Below are 19,806 nucleotides of genomic sequence, written 5' to 3'. Positions count from 1 at the left end.
CTACAGCTTTATACCTAGTTAACGGTTCCAACTGTTCTTTATACTAAATCCCCTCTATGCAATGACTGGTATGGTTCTGTCTCATTGGCTGGACCCTGACTGATACAGCAATTGGTACTCAGGGGGAGTCCCAGAACATCTCAAAAGACAGGAATAGGGATCTGGTTTGGTCGTGTCATTGGATTTCAGGATGCTGAGCTCCTTGCCGATGGGAAACACAATGGGACGAATCCACCGCATGCTGTTGGCATCATGATTAATCAAATTATCACCTGTGGTTATTTGTGATGAAGTCCCAACTAAAGCAAGTGCCTTGGGGGCCCAGGTGATTGTTGCACTTGACTGTTATGGCAGTGATGATGACTACAGGAATGCTTCTGAATGCATCGGAGTTCTTGCAGAAAGAAAATGACAAGGTTGGATCTTTAAACTCTCCATCTAAGTCACAGTCAGAGAATCGGAGAGTTTCCAGGATAACCATAAAACAATGTCTTATTTCTTCTAGCCCCCAGACTTATCTGCGGCAAATAAAACAAAATATCATGCATGTTGGGGCGCCTGGGTGGCTCAGTCGGTTGAGCGTCTGACTTCAGCTCAGGTCATGATCTCGCAGTCTGTGAGTTCAGGCCCCGCGTCGGGCTCTGTGCTGACAGCTCAGAGCCTGGAGCCTGCTTTGAATTCTGGGTCTCCCTCTCTCTCTGCCCTTACCCCACTCGTGCTCTGTCTGTCTGTCTCTCTGTCAAAAATAAATAAAACATTAAAAAAAATAGTGTGCATGTTGCACAATTACATCAGTTGAATTCAGTCTTATTAAGTCTTTCTGGTGATTGAGAAGGACTGGGACCCTGAAACTTGGAATGAGGACACCTAGTTTGACTCTCAGAGTCTCCTCCATTCTGCTAGCAGATGGGAAGGGAGCAAAGATCAGCACTTGGGACTTTTGTGAGCCAGCTTGTCACTTCCACTCACATTCCATTAGCTAGAATTCAGTCACTTGGCCACACCCATCTGTAAGAGAGGCTGGGAACTGTGGGTATTGGTGAGAATGAGTAGTTTATGCCACACTAAGTGGGTCATTAGTGACATTTAAGATAGAAGGGTTTTTTTTTTTTTAAGTTTATTTATTTATTTTGAGAGAGAGCAGGGGAGGGAGAGAGAATCCCAAGCAGGCTCCGGCACTGTAGTGCAGAGCCTGATGCGGGGCTTGAACCCACAAACCATGAGATCATGGCCTGAGCCAAAATCAGAGGCTTAACCGACTGAGCTACCCAGGCACCCCTTAGATTTTATCTTTAAGTAATCTCTACACCCAGTGTGGGGCTTGAACTTACAACCCAAAGACCAAGAGTCGAATGCTCTACGGACTGAGCCGGCCAGGTGCCCCACGATAGAGGTTTTAGAGGAGTGATGTCAACAGAGGCTAAATTGAAAAAAGTCAAATGAATGGGTGGTATGCAAGGGGTAGCTGCTCTTTAAATGAGAGAGAAAAAGATAAACCTGACTCTAGAACGAGGAGGGAATGCTGTTTCTGTTACTGATATTTTAGTTTCATTTTGCCTTTTAATTGATAGAGGAGAATAGAGTGTGTGCTTGCAGTCTGTATGGACGGAGAGTGACATGAGTGGACATGAGTGGAGGCCTGGCCATGGGCAGAAGGAAGCCCACATCTCTAAGATGAAAGGATCCATGCAAATGGGGAGATTATGAGGTAGAGAGGAGGAAGGCTGAAATCAAGCAGGATAGTTTGAGTTTCTGGAAAGTGACAAGGAGCAAGCAAAGGTGTAGGGCTGCAAAAGAACCCAGTTGGGTGGGACAGCAGGACTCTTTACTGAAACCAGTATGTCCAGTTTTAAACTTTGTTCTACAGCCAAGGAGCAAGAGGGGAAGAAGCCCACAACATGGTTCACTCCAAGGTGGGGCTCATCAGACCCAGGATCTTTGGCACCAAAGGCATGGCTGGGCAGCCTCTGGCATGTGTAACAATTAGTGATTCCTTGAGGTCACTGTTGTTACCTTTCCACCCCTCTGCATCGTGTATTTTGACTTTCTTTTTTACTCTCTCCTATGCTCGTCTCCGGCTCTCCCTTTTCCTATACTTTTCCTTAGGTTTTCCAGTAACTCCAGTGTTGTGGACAGACCCTAAGGTAACCCCTAGTGATTCCTGCCTCCTGCTATTCACATCTTTTTTTGTGATTCTCTCTTTTTGAGTTCGAGTGGGACCTGTGACTTTCTTCTCACCTATAGAATATGGCAAAGGTGACAGGACGTCATTCCTGCTACATACATAGTAAGTTACATTATGTGAAACTCTGACTTAGCACACTGGAGTCAGACTCTCCTTGTGGGCCTGATGAAATAAGCAGCCATGTTGGAGAAACCCACATGGCAAGGAACTGTGGGAATCTCTAGGAACTGCAGATGGCCTCTGGAACCTGAGGGAAGCCTCCAGCTGACAGCCAGCAAAAATCTCAGGCCCTGAGTCACAGAGTCTAAGGAAATAAGTTCTGCCAACAAAACTTGAGTGGGCTTGCAAGTGGATTCTTCCCCAGTTGAGTCTCCAGATGAGGATGCAACCTTGCTGATACCTTGACTGCAGCCTTCTGAGACTCAGAGCAAAGGATTCAACTGACTGGGTTGGGGCTCCAGACCTGGAATGTATGAGATAATAATGTGTATTGTTTTAAGCCACTAAATTTGCGATAATTTGTTACACAGCCATTTGGAAAGCAAACACACCCAAAATTCTTGAAAAATACTGAGGCCTGTGGCATCAACTCTACATCAACCCAGATATCTAGATAACCCTTGGTCTGGGTCCAGATCACAGATCTGGCTGAGGGAAGGTCAGGATGTGCCACACACGCCCACTGGGCATTGTGAACTCCAAGACAGTCGTTAACAGGCCCCTGGGTTTCAAAGCAGATTGTGTCCCCACGCCCTCCCCTGCCAGTCCCCACGCCCTCCCCCCCCTCCCCCCCACCAATACCTATCCAGTCAGACCTCAGAGATGGGTGAAGCCTGGCCCTGGAATTACAGATTGCCAGAAGTAGATCAAGAAGTCCACCACTCGAATCTCGGCGCTTGGCAAGGTGCCTGGCACACAGGGGACACCCAAGAAATGATTTCATTGCAAGGGAACAGAGGGCGCCCGGGAGCGCGCATCTGCTGCCCCGTCATCTTGCAGAGGGGACCGCCGCGGCTCAGGGTGCGCAGCGGGGCCGGGGCCGGCCGCGGGGCGCGATCGCCATCCCGGGCCCAGGCGGAGGGGGCGCTGCGGCGGGAGGCCGCGCGGGGCGGGGGCGGGGCGGCGGCGGGGCCGCCCCCAGCAAGCGAGCGCCGCGCGCGCGCGCGCGCGCGAGCGCCGCCGCCGCCACCGCCACTACCACCTCCGCTGCTCGGCCCCGGTCCCGCTGCGGCCCGGCCGGCCCGTGGGGCGCGGAGCCGAGGCCCGCGGCCGGCCGCATGAAGGACTGCGAGTACCAGCAGATCAGCCCCGGGGCCGCCCCGCCGCCCGCCTCCCCTGGGGCGCGCCGCCCCGGTCCAGCCGCGCCCCCCGGCCCCGGCCCCGGGCCCCCGCCGCCCGCCAGCGCGCCGCGCTGGAGCAGCAGCGGCAGCGGCAGCGGGAGCATCGGCCGCCGCCCGCGGCGCAAGTGGGAGGTGTTCCCGGGCCGCAACCGCTTCTACTGCGGCGGCCGCCTCATGCTGGCCGGCCACGGCGGCGTCTTCGCACTCACGCTGCTGCTCATCCTCACCACCACCATCCTCTTCTTCGTCTTCGAGTGAGTCCCGCGGTGCCCCCGGCCCCGCCCCCTCGGGCGCCCCCATCCCTCCGGTCCCCTCCGCCCCCTGCCGCGCACTCCACCCGCCCGGCTCCTCGGCGAGCCCTCCCGCCCTTCTGGTCTCCCGCTGGGCGTCCGGTCCACTCCGACCTCCTCGGGCGCTCCACCCTTCCCTGCACCTGCCAGGCACTCTCTCCTCCCTGCTCCTCCCGGGCCTGCGTCCTCGCCCGCTCAGGATCTGCCCCCAGGCCTTTCCAGTCCCCTCGCGTGTCTCTCATCGGCCCTCCCTGGCCCTCACCACCCACCGCCCCAACCCCATCCCTACTGTCCTTCCTCCATCCATCTGGATGCTCCATCCACACGGGGCCCCATCGCCCCATCCTCTGGCCTGTCTCCTGTCCCTCCCTGCCTTTCCCTGGCACCCTGCCTTTGCCAGCCTCTGCCAGGAGCCCCATACTTACCAGTCCCTGCACCGACCCATCCTCTCTTCCCTCTCAGAACCTGGCTCAGGCCTCCCGGATCCCCTGGCCCTCACCTCTCTGCTGGACCATCTCTTGGCCAGCCCCCGCTTCTTTCTGACCCCTTGAGGCATCTTTGCTTTATATCCCTTCCAGACAACTTCTGGATCTTTTCTGTGTCCTTTGGCTTTATACTGCCCATCACAATTCTCCCAGCTGCCTCCGTGTCCCACCAGGGTCCCTTCTGGGGTCCCCTGTCATCTCTTACTCTCAGAGCCTTCCCCCTTCCTTTCACCTCAGTCATTCTCCCTCTAGGCCCTCAGGCAATCTTCCCAGACTGCTTTGGGCCTCTTAGGCCTCCCTTCCCTCTCCAGTACCTTCCTTAGTCTCCCCAGTGGTTCCAGTCCTTCCCTCTGACTCTGGCAGGTCCCTGCCCCCCACCCCATGTACCCCTGGCTTTCTTTTCATTCTCACCATTCTGGAGCGAACCTCTGGCCTGTCCCGTGGCAGGAACAGCTGCAGTGCCTTGTTATTTTTCAAGGGAGTCCACAGTGCTTTGGTGTGATAGGTCCTGTTTGCCCCTGTGGGGTTTTGACCTCTTCACATCCCCCCGTGACCCAGGGTAGGTCCACACAGTAGCTCCCTTTTCTGGTTGGAGGAGGAATGCTTGTCACTTCCCAGAAGTTTTGCACTCCACCTTTGGTCTCTAGCTTGAGCCGTCTGCTGTGTGATCCCTTGCACACACACTCACACTCACCCACACAGCTTCCCCTCCGGGTTCTCCCCCATCCTTTGTGGTCTTGCTTAATTGTGCGGTGTGGTTAAGAACTCCATCTCTGGAGCCAACAGACCTGGTTCAAATCCCAGCCCCACCACACACTATCCGCGTGACTCTGGGATAGTCCCTTCACCTTGGAGCCCTACTTCCGTCATCTATAAAATGGGGTTTATAATAGGTTGTCATGAGGGTGGCACTATGTCATGTGCGTAAGGTTTTAACCAGTAACAAGCACTTAATGCTGGCTGCTGTTATTAGCTGTTTTCTTCACCATAAAACACTTCCTAAGGGCCTGTGGCCGTGCTAAGGCTGCCACAAAGACGCCACCCCCAGGTACCCTCTCCAGCTGCCAGATCATGTATCTGCAACCTTGGGTTTCCCCTTGAAGCAAGGTGAGGACTTCCTACAAATTAGCTTCTCCCTTTCACCCTTCCTTTCTGAGTCAGGGTGGATGAAAAGTTCCAGGAAAACATAACACGCGGGAGCTCTGGGGAGCCCCCAGCCTCCAGTGTGTTCCTTGGGCTGAGTTTCAGATCCACCTTGCTGAGCTGACCCGACACGACCCGCATGAGTGTTTTGAAAGTTCCTTTTCCAGTACCCCCAGGGCTGCAGCCTGAGCAGGAGGAAGTTGACCGTCCCCCCCCCCCCCCCCCCCCGCCCCCAGCCCTGTGACACTGAGGCGTGGGATTCGGTTAGTTCAGAAGCAGAATCTTCTCTGGGTTGCGTGGGTATCTTGACTGATGACAGATTTGTCCCCCAGAGAAGGGAGAAAAGAGGACTTCTGGGTTCAGGGAGGGCTTGTGAATCATCTTGCCTTGTCTCTGCCCTTCTTCACTTGGGCTGGTGGGGTTGGCAGGAGGGTTTGGGGTTTGGGCTCAGACCTCCCCTGGGTCTAGACTGGGGTGTTACCTCGGTAGGGACCCAGGGTGTGGGAACGCTGGAGAGTGAGTGAGCTCACACTCTTCCATTGCTCTGGAAAAAGGTAGAGTGGCTCTCCAGGGCTTTTCCTGCTGAGAATGGTTTTGCTTCATTGTTTGGTTGGGTAAATTATTGCACAGGGCTCTCAGCAGGGTATCTGGTTTCTGCCCCACTTCCCACCCCACATGGAGGCCAGAGTGCCCCTTTAATTCTAAGTCAGATCCCAGGCTCCCCCTGGAGTTCTCCCTGGCTTTCTGGGATAAGAACCAAAGTCTTCCTCTCCGTCCATCTCCCCCCACTATCCCCCTGTGCGTCCTCCTCCAGGCACATTGGCCTCTTTGCATATTCCTGCCTCAGGGCCTTTGCACCATTTGGAATACCCTTCCTTTAGATAGTCTCATGGCTCACTCCTTCACTTTTTTCCCCTCCTTCCCTAACTGCCCCTATAAGTGAACAAACCACTCCCCTCCCTCCTATCCCCTCTTCCCTGACTACTTGTTTTCTGGAAGCACTTGCCACCATCTGAACATACTATGCCTATACTTTCTGCTAATTTGTTGCCTGTCTCTTCGCCACAGAAGGAGTTCGTTCTCCACACTGTTTTGTCTTTGGTGCCTAGAACTGGGCCTGGTGGGTAGTAGGCATTCAGGACAGTAAATATTTGTTGAATGAACAGAGAGAGTAGCTGATGAGGGCCCGGAGGCCCCAGTCCTGTCTTTGGCTGACAGGGTGACCTTGAATGTGACTGTGGGCCTCAGAGCCCCCCTCTGTAAAATCAGGGAGCTAGCACTTGGTGTTTCTGAGTGCTCTACAAGTCTCAGACTTCGTCTCCGTCCCCCCAAAAGTCTGGTTATACATGAACTGGTTGATTGGCATGTGGGTGACACAGAGGGCCCAGCTTTGAGTCTTGAACCCAGGGACCACTGAGATGTTTGGGGCGGAATGTGGTCCACTTGGAGCCGTTGGACCTGGCAGTCTTTGCTCTTCAAGGGAAGGGCCTCTCTGGAGGCCAGAGCTTCTGGGAGTAGAGGCTGTGGAAACAGAGTATGTGTCCACAGGTTTGCTTTCTGTGACTGTGCCAGCTCCTGGAGCCTCTTCGGATTCTGGCCTCCCAGCAGCCTGTCATTTCCCAAGTAGCAGCTCCTCACCCCATCAGGTGCCACTCTAGCTCTGGGAGGGAAGGCAGCGTAGGACAGCGGTTAATAGTTTGGGCAGGCCTCAGGGTCAGCCTGAGCACAGGCTGTCCTCCAAACCAACTGGGGTCGGGGACCTGAAAGCATGGGCTTGGGATGCCAGCCCTGGGATGACAGTGGCAGTGCACAGACCATGCTCTTCCCCTAACCCCCTGCACGTGGCTGACTCCTACTTATTCTTCAGATTTTAGCTTAGACATTATCTCCTCCAGCCAGATATTCCTGACTGTTCTGCTGTTTTCCTCTCTCCCATGTTAGCACACAAAGCCCTGTGTAGCACCTCTCTCTGTTTACCTGTCTTTTCCCCACTAGACCGCAGCCTCATGACAGGTGGAGAAACAACACTCTTATTCACTGCCATTATTCCTGCTGTTTGTTGATGGTATTGCCTGGCATATGTGAGACCTCGCTAAATATTTGTGGAGTAACTGAATGAATGAATAAGTGAACATTGTCATGGACGGTCAACTCAAGTGACTGCCTAGTTCATTGGTAGCGGCTGCCTGAAGCTCTGTGTTTAGAAGGATTCTGAAGCTGCAGCTAAGTGCCGGGGTTAAGAGTGCTGGGATCTAGACCTCTCTCCTTAGCTCATTTAAAAAAAAAAAAAAAAAAAAAAAAAAAAGTTCTGGGCTCTATTGATCATGTCTGCTGCTGGCTCAGAGGGAAAGTGCAAAGATCAATTAGTGATGTCTGCTCCAGGCACTCTTGGAGGAGTGGCTGCGCTCACCTAGGAGCTGTCCCTCTTCCTCAGGGAAAGGCTGTATGCCAGAATGAGGAGTGGTGTTGATGGCATGACACCTGTCTAGTGCTGTAGCCCTGTGTTCCGGGGAGCCCTTGGGGTATCTGCTCATCTCTCTCTCCCTCTCTCTCTCTAGCTGTCCCTTCCTGGCCCGCCAGCTGACCCTCGCCATCCCCATCATCGCTGCCATCCTCTTCTTCTTCGTCATGAGCTGCCTGCTGCAGACCAGCTTCACCGACCCTGGGATCCTGCCCCGGGCCACCGTCTGTGAGGCAGCTGCTCTAGAGAAACAAATCGGTGAGGCTCCTACTCCAGCTGAAGCTGCGTCTCCCGCCTCCACATTCCTTGGTTTGAGAGGAGGCCCGATTTTCTCTTCCCACACCTTGCCAGGAACTGAGGGCACGGTAGTGAGTGAGGCAGGCTGGAGCCGACCCTAGGGTGGAAACGCATGATAAACAAGGGAACAGAGGAGCAAGTAAGAAATGCTAGCCGATGAAGGCTACCATGGCCGTCAGCTTAGTACTGAGTGCTCGCTGGGGGTCAGGCAGTGTCTTCGCCTCTTTACATGCATGATCTTATTTAATCCCCCAATAATCCTATGAGACCAGGACTGTTGTTGCTCTCCTTTTACTGATTAAATTAAGTCTCAGAGGAGTACAGTAAGTGGTCCAAGATCATTGCAGGAAGTGGAAGAGCTGGAATGAGATCTCATACAGTCTGACCAGAGGCCCTGCTCTTAAACATTCATATACACTGATTCACTCATCATTTGTCGAACCCCTATTATGTGCCCGACCCTTTTCTAGATGCTGACGATACAGTAGTGAACAAATAGGACAGTAATCCCCTGCGCTCTCGGAGCTGATGTTCCAGTGGGAGGAGAAAGACAGTTAGCAAATATCTAGGACGTCAGGGGAGAGTAAAGTAGGGAGGGAAGATAGGAGCTGGGGGGGGGGGGGAAGGTGTATGATTTTAAACTGGGTGGTCAGGGAACACTTTGTGAAGGAGGTGACTTCTGAGCAAAGAAGCAAAGACCTGAAGAGACAAGGGATTGAACTCTGTAGGCTTCTAGGGGAAAAGCACAGTAGGTGTGGGGAGTGGGGAGTTTAGAGTAGGTGATCTGGGAAAGCCTGTAGGAGGAGGTGTACTTGAGAGGAGCTCTGAATGGTGTGATGGAGCCAGTAACGCACAGTCTGGAAACAGTAACAGCAAAAGCCTGAAGTGGTGAACAAGCTGGTAGGTTGGTTTGTTTGCTTTTAATGTTTATTTATTTATTTTGAGAGAGAGAGAGAGAGAGAGCATGAGCAGGGGAGGGGCAGAAAGAGAGCGAGTGAGAATCCCAAGCAGGCTTGACATTGTCAGCATAGAGCCCGACGCGGGGCTTAATGCCACGAACCGTGAGATCACGACCTGAGCCGAAATCAAGAATCGGATGCTTAACCAACTGAGCCTCCCAGGCGCCCCAAGCTGGTATGTGTAAGGAACAGCAGGAAGGCCGTTGTGGCCAGAAAGAACCTGTGCTCCCAAGGCACCGCAGATAGCCCTTGATTCCTCCCAGACCACTGTGTGGGTCCCCCTGGGAGGCTGGGTGCTGGGCCTTAATCTCAGCTTGCTGCCCCCTCGCTCCTTCCTGGGGAGGAGTGACGTGGCTCTTTGCACACCGGGTTTCCGGTCTGTGGTTGGCTCCTTCCCCTCACAGGGTGGCTTTCAGACAGGCTTTTAAACGTCTGACTGGCCTTGAACAGACCCGGTGGCCTGTTAATGTCAGAGCTGCTGCATCCATCACTGGGAGTCATTTCACTGCTTCTCTGGCACAGCTCGGGAGGGTGGGCAGGAAGGGTGAGGATGTTCTCTTGCTCTTCGTTCTTCGGCTCATCCCTCTGCCCAGGCCTGTCTTCGGCCACGCCCTCGATTGCTGGCTTCCTCTGCCTGCATCCAGCTTCCTTCCCCCTTGCCCCACTGGGCCACTCACCACTTGGCCTCTTAGACTCAACTCTGCTCCTTCAGATTTCTGCAGTCTGACCTGGGCGGTCCACCTGGCAACAGGGGAGGCTCTGTGGCAACCCGTTTCTCCTGCCTCCAACTCAGGGCTAATCGTGAGGCAGGATTATTGTCCAGTCCAGCCTGAGCTTGGGGATCTGGCCACCTGGAATCCTCTGACCTCCTGTGAGTCGTGTGGGCAATAATGACAACTGTAATCCCCCATGTTTGGGGACCGCTTGGCTGCGTGTAGTGAGTGTTTTCCATCCATTATCCCCACAGATCCTCTCAGCGGCCCGGCTGTGCCGATGCAGAAACTGAGGCAGGGGGATCACGTGGCCAGGGAGTGGAGGCGTGGAGACGGACTGTGTGCCTTGATTCCCAAATGCCTTGCTTTCTCTTCTGAGATGGCCACAGGGATGCATTCTCCGTCTTCTGTGGCCACACGATCTTCATTCTTATGTCTCGACCCAGGTATTCCGTCCTCTGAGAAGCCTTCATGACCCCAGTTGGGCCAGACCTTCCATGACACCTTCCAAGAGCTCCGTGTCCTTCCTTTCTTGGCCCTGTGCTGCATGGTGGTGGTTACAGAATTGTCGGGCAGGCCCGGCAGCCTTTCCTGGTCAGTGAGGTCTTGTTTACCTGGTCTGCCAAGTGGAGGGTCCAGGGATATTGGCTGAATGGCTGAGCCTCTGTAGAGGCCCTCCTTGATGTCCCTAGGTGACTGATGGAGAGACAGTTGGAACTTCTCCCAGTTAGGCATTACAGTTTAATCATTTATGTGTTAATTCTATATGCTGGCTCCTGACTACAGGGGTGGAGGTGGGAGGCCAAAAATGAATCTGATGTGAACCCTGCCTTCCGATGGTTTCTAGGCTAGCTCAGTCCCAGGTAGAAGGCCTAACCAGCTGCTACAGGTGAGATCAGGCTTTGGAAGTGGATCAGAGAAACAGGAGTATCTTCTGCCTGGAGGATATGGGGAAGCTTCATGGAGAGGTGCCTTGAGCCAAAGCTTAAAGTTTGGGTAGAGTTCAAGCCCAGGAATATGTGTGAAGGGAGCCTCCAGGCAGATGGAACAGAGGAGAGAACAGAGTGGGAAGGAGCAAGGACAGGCATGGAACCCTGAGCAGGCCATATTGGCTGGAAAAGGAGCAATACTTCAGAGAATTAGAGAAATTCTGGTTGGAGAATGGGGTGGAGTTAGTCCCACGGGACCCTAAATGTCAGGGTTAGAGACTTTCCTTTGGGAACAGCTGCTAAGCCTGGAAAGTGACATCTTTGAGGCCTCTGAACTCTGAAACTTGAACAGGAGCCAAATTTGAGGGTGTGGCCAGGAGGTTTCTAATCAGGGTGAAATATATTTTCTTGAAAAGGACAAAGGTCACTGAGCCTTTTCCAGAAGGTTGGAGACCTACTTTGAGGTGGATGGTGCTGTCCACATAAACATGAACTGATGCTCACCGGGGCCCATGCAGACTGTGCGCTTCTCGCTTTGGCCCCATCGGCCAGCCACTCCAGCCCAACAGGTTCTAGCCCAAGGCTCCTGCCTTTCAAGGACCGTCTGAAGTGGGGTGACCAGCTCCTTCCAGTCTCGTGTCCGGGAAACCCCTCAGGCACAGGCGAACCGGGGTGGCTGGTCACCCGGGTCTGAGATGTTGACTTGTCAGCTGGCAAGCCCTGTAGCTGGGTCATCCCACAGGGCCGTACAGAGTCCAGGCACTTTGGGAAGTTGGAAAAGAGGTAGGAGGTGCCAACATTGCTCCCAGTCTGATGGGAGACGATAGAAACATCCAGATCTGAGTGACAGACGCTAATGTAGACACGTTTACAGCTCACAGAATGGACATAAAGGCTGCGTCTCCTTCCGCCACCACACAGCAGGTCACAAACCGCAGCCTGTCTGTGCCCAGGGTGTCTCCCCTCAGGTCCTTCTGAAGCCCACTGCCCTAGGGCAGACCTGTCTCATTTGCCGCCTGGATTGACTGCTGACCAGGCCCCAACACCTGGCGTCTCCCTTCAGTCGTAGTTGTCTTCCCAGGACTCAGATTTGGCCCCAGCCCTCCCTGGTTTAGAATTCGGGTGACTCCCGGGTGCCCTCAACAGTATTTCCTGAAGATCGGTCTTTTGAGTACAAGTTCGCAATTTTTCCCTTTCTGCACCTCATCTTGTACCTTCAATTTCCTTAGTGTTTCCTTTAGGTGACTCATTTTTAAGTGTATTTAACAAGGAACATTGTTACCAACCTTGTAAGCCAAGAGCCTCTTACTGGGAATAGAACCTAATCATAAAAACAGAAACATAACAATGTTACGGAACTCTTGTGGTTACAGTTGCTAGCAAAAAGCAGTCCCTTTGAGGCCTGTGAGGATCACAGGTATTAGGTATTAGAAGTTGAGACTTTTTAGGGCGACCGGGTGGCTCAGTTGGTTAAGGGTCTGACTTCGGCTCAGGTCATGATCTTGCGGTTTGTGGGTTCGAGCCCCTGTGTTGGGCTCTGTGCTGACAGCTCGGAGCCTGGAACCTACCTCGGATTCTGTGTCTCTGTCTCTCTCTGTCTCTGTCTCTGTCTCTCTCTCTCTCAAAAATAAACATACATTTAAATTTTTTTTTTAAGTTGAGACTTTTCCCCTTGATGGAGTCAAAGGCTTGAGTGAAAATTGAAGAGGGAGTAACTTTCTCATCCCATGAATTCGTGTTGCCTAGTGTTGCGGCCAGGAAACAGATCGTCTTCCACTTTCCTGCAGACTTGCCCGCAGAGGCGCACTTGCAGGGTGAAGGCACACTCCAGCCTACCTGCCCGCACTTCCCACCCCTGCAGCCCTCTGCCCCACTGCCTGTGCTTTGTTCCCACAGCCCCTCTACGGCCATGCCCTCTTTCTGGTGAGCCCAAGGGGTCATTCCTCCTGATCCTGCTTAACTGCCACTTCACCTTTTGCTGCCTCCTGCCCCCACCCCCGCACATTTCCTCCCCCTCCCGTCTCCACTACAGACACCAGTAACACCATGAATCCACGAGCTGTGGGGTAGACCTTTGTTATCTCTGATTCACATCATCATCTTACAAGTTTGATAATGTTATTACCCAGTGAGGAACTGAGGCTCAGAGAGGTTAAGCAGCTTCCTCAAAGTCACAAGCCAGCAAGTGGCCAGGCCAGGTTTCAAAATGAGATCAGGCTGGCTGGGCCCAGAGTCCCCACTCTTGACTCGCAGTGCCTCTTACACAGACTCTGTAATTATGTGCTTCCCCCCCTCACTGGGCCCTCAGGTCAAGCTCTTCCTGTATCTCCGCCCCCCAGCCCACCACTAAGCTGATATCCTGTAGGTGCTCCATAAACCTCTGGAATGAACAGAAAGGGTCAGGTGGGGACTACAGTGACCCAGAGCTCCCAGCCCCGGGCGCTGTGGCTGACCTTGAACTGACCTGGAAGCTGGGGAGACCACAGCCCTGCAGCTGTTTCCTCCACCGGTGGGGGCAACGGAAGGCCCAGCGGTCAGGACCCAGCAAGGCTGGTGGAGATCCCAGCCTTCCCTCGCTAATGCCGACTCGGTAGCGCCTGCCAGCCCCAGGGTGCTTCCGTGCCAGCCACTGGGCTTGAGTCACAGAGCCAGCCGGCTGGCTCTGAGTGCAGAGTGCCTGCCTGCTCCCCTCCACGGGCTGCGGTTGGGGCGAGACCCAGAGCATGCCCCTTGGTCAGGAGGAGAGTGTGGGGAGATTCATTTGCTTCTCACAGCCGTTCAGTGAGGAGCCTTCGCCCTCATTTCGCATCCCCAGGGGCTACAGATTCCCACCCACAAGGCAGCAGGGAGGCCTTACTAGCCTGAGAGGGACTTGACTTCTTAGGGAAAGAGAGAGAGAGAGAGAGAGAGAGAGAGCCCTGGAGTAGATCTTAGATTCCCTTCGAGCAGGGATAACATCTCTTCCCACTCTGACTTCCTTCCTTTCGTCAACAAATATTTTCTGGACTGGGTGAACAAAGCAAATGTTTTTCTTTTTTTCTTCCTCTTCTCTTCTCTTCTCTTCTCTTCTCTTCTCTCTTCTTTTCTTTTCTTCTTTCTTAGCACAAAGCCCAGCACGCGGCTTGAACTCACGACCCTGTGATCAAGAGTCACATGCTTGCTCTACCAACTGAGCCAGCCAGGCGTGCTCCCTGACCCCGCTTTTTAAAAATGTTTTCACTGTTCATTTTTTTTTTTAATGTTTATATATTTTGGGGAGAGAAAAACAGAGCACAAGTGGGGGAGGGGTAGAGAGGGAAGGAGACACAGGATCGGAAGCAGGCTCCAAACCCAGCTGTCAGCACAGAGCCCGACGCGGGGCTCGAACCCACGAACCGTGAGATCATGACCTGAGCCAAAGTCAGATGCTGAACTGACTGAGCCACCCAGGTGCCCCTGTGAATTTTTTTTTAAAGCAAACACATTTGACTCTTCTGTACTTGCCTCTTCTCCCCTCACCTGCCACCTCTAGGCCTTGATATAGTGGTTGGTAATATTTGAGAGAATATTTGGAAGACAAGGGTTCCAGTTTCAGCGCCGCCCCCCCCCCCCGCCTTATGCTATTGAAATCTGTTTCCTCATCTGTAAAATGGGGGTACATGTCCCCTTGCCCGGCCCAGAACGTTTTTTATGCATCCAGTGAGACCGGGAATAACGGTACCCTTTGAAAATTGTTTTTCTCTATTGAAACTTAAGAGGCTGAGCCTCGTGCTCAGGAATGGCACACGGGCCTGCTCCTGGCCCTGAGGAGCTGCCACCTGAGCTGGCTGCTAGCGGGAGTTGGTGAGGAGGAAACTGAGGCTGAGGCCAGGGCCTTGATTGGGCAGCGTGGTCTGGCCGGAGAATAAGCCCTGGGGCAGCTCCTTGCCTCCCTCCCGAGTGGGGTTCGCTTTCCACAGTGACCCTGCTGCAGGGCCTCCTTTGAGCCAGCTTGTTCAGGGCCCCGCAGTTGGGGACTTTCATTTGGCATCTGGGTGGCTCCCTTGCTCCAGTGTGACACACACTCCTCTTGGCAGCCTAAAGAGGAGCGTCACTTCTTTCCGAGTTCTAGAGAGGGGAAGCGTGGCCCCCGGGGGGCACGGTGTGCTGGCAGGAGTTCCCTCCCTGCCTTGGCGAGGGCTTGTGGGAATCCAGTGAGGATTCCAGAAACTTCTCTCTTCCTCTTTCCTGAAAGGGTCTGGGGCTCTCCTTCACTCACAGCCGGGTTGTTTTCTGAAGTTTCTTCTTAAGTCAGCTGTTTGGAATATAGCGTCTCACAGAACAATAATAACGGCTAATATTTAGTAAGCTCATGCCAGGTGCCGGACGCTTTGCTAAACCCACTTGCCGAACTCTTCCTGCATCTTCCAAATAGCACTAGGAGGCGGATTTGATTATGTCCCATTTTCTTTTTTACCAGATGAGGGTCAGAGAGACTTGACCCACATCACATGGCTAGTTGTGGTTGGGCCACCTGTCGGTCTGGCTCCAAAGCCTGTGTCCAAGCCTGGAAGACAGCAGTGGGCAGGGACAGGAGCTGGACCTGGGGCCCGTGGAGTAGGGTTACAGGCTGGGTTTGGAGTAGCATCAAGAGTTTTGGGAAGAGCTGGAGAATTCTGCAGGCTAGAGTGTCCCAGTGTGAACCGTGTCACGACTGAGGGTCCTTCGAATCTAGCACTGTGCTTAGGGCGGCCTTGCAGCATCTCATTGGGCACTCACCGCAATCCTGTGAGATCAAGACTGTCTTATCTCCATCTTATGGATGAGGAAACTGAGGCTGCAAGAGGTGAAGGGACTTTCTTCAGTAGCAAGGAGGCAGCAAAATCATGATTCAAACCTAGTGTTTCAGATGCCAGAGCCTGTGCCTTGCCGTCCCTCTGAGAACAGCAGTTAGTAAGTACTCCCCAAGTGCTGGTTCCTTTACATGTACAATTTCTGATCCTTCCGTAAACCTTCCAGGCAGTGGTTATTATTTGTCTGCTTTTTCAGATGCCACAACGGGCTCACAGAGGTTAAGTAACTTTCCTGAGGGTACTAGCTAATACATGGAAGGGTCAGGATGTGAACTCTGGGCCTGCCTTGGTCCAAAGCCTGTGCTCTCTCCTCTTTGCCTGCTCCCTCATGGTTCATTGGATGGGACTGCCTGTTTTTCCCACCATCCCTGCCGTCCGGGGGCGTGCGGTCTAGGTGTCTGCACACAGCAGGCCCATCACAGCCCAGCCTGTGTGCAAGGCACGGGAGCAGCAGTGCTCAGAGAAGCTGCTGGAGGCTAGGCAGGGAGCCGGAGAGTCCTGGTGAGCAAGGAGAAGGCGGGGGCCAGGGCTTGGCCAGGACAGGGACAGGAAGCCAAGGCTACAGGGACTCATAGGGCAAAAATAGTGGGAGAAAAGCCTGGAGTGGAGGTTGAGCCCAATTGTGGACGTCCCTAGTATCAGGACAGGAAGTTGTCCTTTTATCTGTTTTTTTAGGGGAGGCCAGGGAAGGGTTATAACTCAAGAGGGGTTATTTATTTATTTATTTATTTATTTTGAGTTTATTTATTTATTTTGAGAGAGAATGAGCAGAGGAGGGGCAGAGAGAGAAGGGGACAGAGGATCCCAAGGAGACTCCGTGCTGACAGCGGAGAGCCCGATGTGGGGCTTAAACTCACCAACCGAAGTCAGACGCTTAACCAACTGAGCCACCCAGGTGCCCCCAAAAGGAATTATTTAGAGAAATGTGGTGGGTTGGAAGGCAGAGGGGCTGGAAGCAGGGAGTCTTCAGGGGAGGCTGTTTGGTGACAGGGTTCTGGCCTGGGTTAGAGCATTGGGAGGAGAGCGAAAGATTATGAAGGAAGATCCTGAGAAGACCTAGTGACTGGCCAGGAAAGGGTGAGGTAGAAGGAAGGGTCTGCAAAAGGCCTCCAAACTGAGTTTTCCTGCCTCTGCCACTCAGTGGCTGTGTGACTTTGGGCAAATCCCCTGACCTCTCTGGGCCTGTTTTCTCATTTGTAAACTGAAGGGGTTAGAAGAGAGGCGGTCAGTGGGGAGACAATTATCGTTTTCTATGCACTGGGTGCTGCATTATATGCTCTTTGACGTTCTTTCCAGCTCTTGGGTTGTGCCATTGGCAGAAATGAGGAACCAGGCAGGGTTAAATAACACTCATGATGACACTTTGAAATTTACAAAAAGACCTCAAGCCCAAGTTTTGGAAACTTGGGTTCATATCCCGGTTCTGCCACTTCCTAGCCAGGAGCGGCCTCAGACATGTCACTGAGCGTCACCAAAAAGTCTCCTGAACTATAACCTGGAGGTGACTGACGTTAGTAATCCTGCCTCCTGGAATGTTCTCTGGATGCAAGGAGATAATGCCTACGAAGTGCTCGGCATATAGGAGGAGGTGCTCAGTGTAGTGTTTCTTTCCCTTGACTCTTCCTTTCTCTTAGTAATTCTGGGAGCTAATAATAACCGCGCGCTTCTTAAGCATTTACTTTGTGTCACTTCACGTTTTTACCTCAGGTCACCCTCACAACAACCCTGCGATGTGGGTACTGTTATTATCCCCCTTTCAGTGATCAAGGAAACAGAGGCTCAGAGAGGTTAAACGATTTGCCCTGTTGAACATCTAGCAGATGATATCCCCGGGAGAAACCCAGATAAAAAGACGGGGGGCCAGGATTCGTGCTCCATTCTACCTGTTCTTTCCATTTTACAGATGAGAAAACTGAGGCTCAGAGAAGTACATTTGGCTTTAACATTTCACCTAACCACTGGGTGGCAAAACCAGGTTTCAGAGTGTGTCCACTGGCCTCAAACCCCCTGCCCTTTGTCATGCTGCCTGTTTTAAAGAAGAGATGTTCTGGGGCGCCTGGGTGGCTCAGTCGGTTGAGCATCCGATTTCTGATCAGGTCGTGATCTTATGGTTCATGAGTTTGAACCCCACATCAGGCTCTGTGCCGTCAGCATAGAGCCTGCTTTGGATCCTCTGTCTCTGTCTCTGCCCCTCCCTAGCTCGTGCTCACGTGCTCGCTCACTCTCTCTCTCAAAAATAAAAAAATAAACATTTTTTTAAAAATAAAGAAAAGATGTTCAGATGCTTAGTTCCATTTTATTTTATTTTATTTTATTTTATTTTATTTTATTTTATTTTATTTTATTTTATTTTATTTTTATTCTTTTTAATGTTTATTTATTTTTGAGAGACAGAGTGCGAGTTGGGGAGGGGCAGAGAGAGAGACACACACAGAATCTGAAGCAGGCTCCGGGCTCTGAGCTGTCAGCACAGGGCCTGACTCAGGGCTCAAATTCAGAAGCCATGAGATCATGACCTGAGGCAAAGTTGGACGCTTAACCAACTGAGCCACCCAGGGGCCCCTGCTTAGTTCCATTTTAAACATGTTATGGTTGGGGGGATGGTGAACAGCCTAGTAAGAAAGAGTCTGTTTGGTAACTGGAATGTGAGACACAAGTCTGTGTGCTTCATTGATGCATGCCAAGTGCCTAGAATAGTGCCTGGCACCTGCCGGACACTCAGTAATCATTGGAGGCAGGTGGCCAAACTGGAGATACTATCTGGGGAGTAGATCCAGTAGAAGTGATGGCTGGGAGCATAGTAAAGGGCTAGGGATCACAGGCAGCCTCATGTGATTCTCAGGTTCTGTCCAGAAATAAGCCACTGCCCTGGGGACTTTGGTCCTTTGAGGTCTGGGGGACCAAGAGGCTCAGTGGGTAGAATTGTGGGCTTTTGCATATGAGAGACCAGGTGTTTGGATTCCTGCTTGCCAGCATATGAGTTTGTGACTTTGCACAAGTTACTTAAACCTTTCTTTTCTTTCTTTAAAAAAAAAATTTTTTTTAATGTTTATTTATTTTTGAGAGAGAGAGACACAGCATGAGCAGGGGAAGGGCAGAGAGAGAGCGAGACACAGGATCCGAAGCAGGCTCCAGGCTCTGAGCTGTCAGCACAGAGCCCGACATGGGGCTCGAACCCACCCACGAACTGCAAGATCATGACCTGAGCCTGAAGTCAGACGCTCAACCAGCTGAGCCCCTTATCTTTCTTTTTGTTTTTACTGAAATATAATGGGCTTACAAAAAAAGTGTACAAATCCTAAGTGTTCTGTTGAGTGTTCACAAACTGAACACACACATGTAATCAGCACCCTGATCAAGAAACAGTATATGAGCAGTGTCCCAGGAGCTCCCCCTTGCTTTTCTGGTCAGTGTCACCCCTCCAGAGGTGACCATGATCTTGACTGCTACCATATTAGATTACTTTTAGTTGTTTTTGAACATTTTGTGTTCTTACGTGTGTGGTTTCTTCACTTTACACATGTTTATGAGATTTATCCATAGTTCTTATGCGTGGTTGAGGATCGTTCATTCTTTGCTCTACAGAACTCCATACTACCTTTTGTTAATCTGTTCTATTTATGGGCATTTGGGTAGGTCCAGATTTTGGCTATTATGAGATTCTTGTTGTGAATATTCCTGTACATCTTTTGGTGCATATCAAATCTTACACATTTCAGGGGGCCGGGTTGGCTCAGTCAGAGAATATGTGACTCTTGATCTCAGGGTCATGAGTTTGAGCCCCATGTTGGGTGTAGAGTTTACTTAAAAATTTTTTTTATGGGGCGCCTGGGTGGCTCAGTCGGTTAAGTGTCCGACTTTGGCTCAGGTCATGATCTCACGGTTCATGAGTTCAAGCCCCGCGTTGGGCTCTGTGCTGACAGCTTGGAGCCTGGAGCCTGCTTCAGATTCTGTGTCTCCCTCTCTCTCTAGCCCTTCCCCCCTCGAGCTCTGTCTCTCTTTCTCTCTCTCAAAAATAAATAAACTTAAAAAAAATTTTTTAAAGAATTTTTTTTTAATCATGTACATTTCTGTTGGGGAGATACCTAGGAGTGGGCTTGCTGGGCGTGCATATGTTGAACTTTGGTGGTTAGTGTTAAATAGTTTTTCAGAGTGGTTATATGAGATTTCTAGTTGCCTTACATTTTTACCGA

The 19,806-nt window shown here is 52.1% G+C and overlaps 1 protein-coding gene across 4 annotated transcripts in view; it reads left to right on the top strand.

Annotated features, from left to right (window-relative positions):
* Nucleotides 1–3,364: 3,364 nt before the first annotated feature.
* The window catches only part of ZDHHC18 (zinc finger DHHC-type palmitoyltransferase 18), a 32,550-nt gene continuing 16,108 nt past the window's right edge, over nucleotides 3,365–19,806 (top strand). For all 4 annotated transcript variants that reach the window (XM_047869758.1, XM_047869757.1, XM_047869759.1 and 1 more), the window contains exons 1-2: nucleotides 3,365–3,779; nucleotides 8,002–8,162. In XM_047869758.1, the coding sequence (XP_047725714.1) occupies nucleotides 3,463–3,779; nucleotides 8,002–8,162 (478 nt within the window). In that variant the 5' untranslated portion in view covers nucleotides 3,365–3,462. The remainder of the gene's footprint in view (nucleotides 3,780–8,001; nucleotides 8,163–19,806) is intronic.

This window comes from Prionailurus viverrinus, chromosome C1, assembly GCF_022837055.1.
Source record: "Prionailurus viverrinus isolate Anna chromosome C1, UM_Priviv_1.0, whole genome shotgun sequence".
NCBI lineage: Eukaryota > Metazoa > Chordata > Mammalia > Carnivora > Felidae > Prionailurus > Prionailurus viverrinus.
The sequence above is the reverse complement of the archived record's forward strand: the minus strand, read 5'-3'. Positions and strand labels throughout refer to the sequence as shown.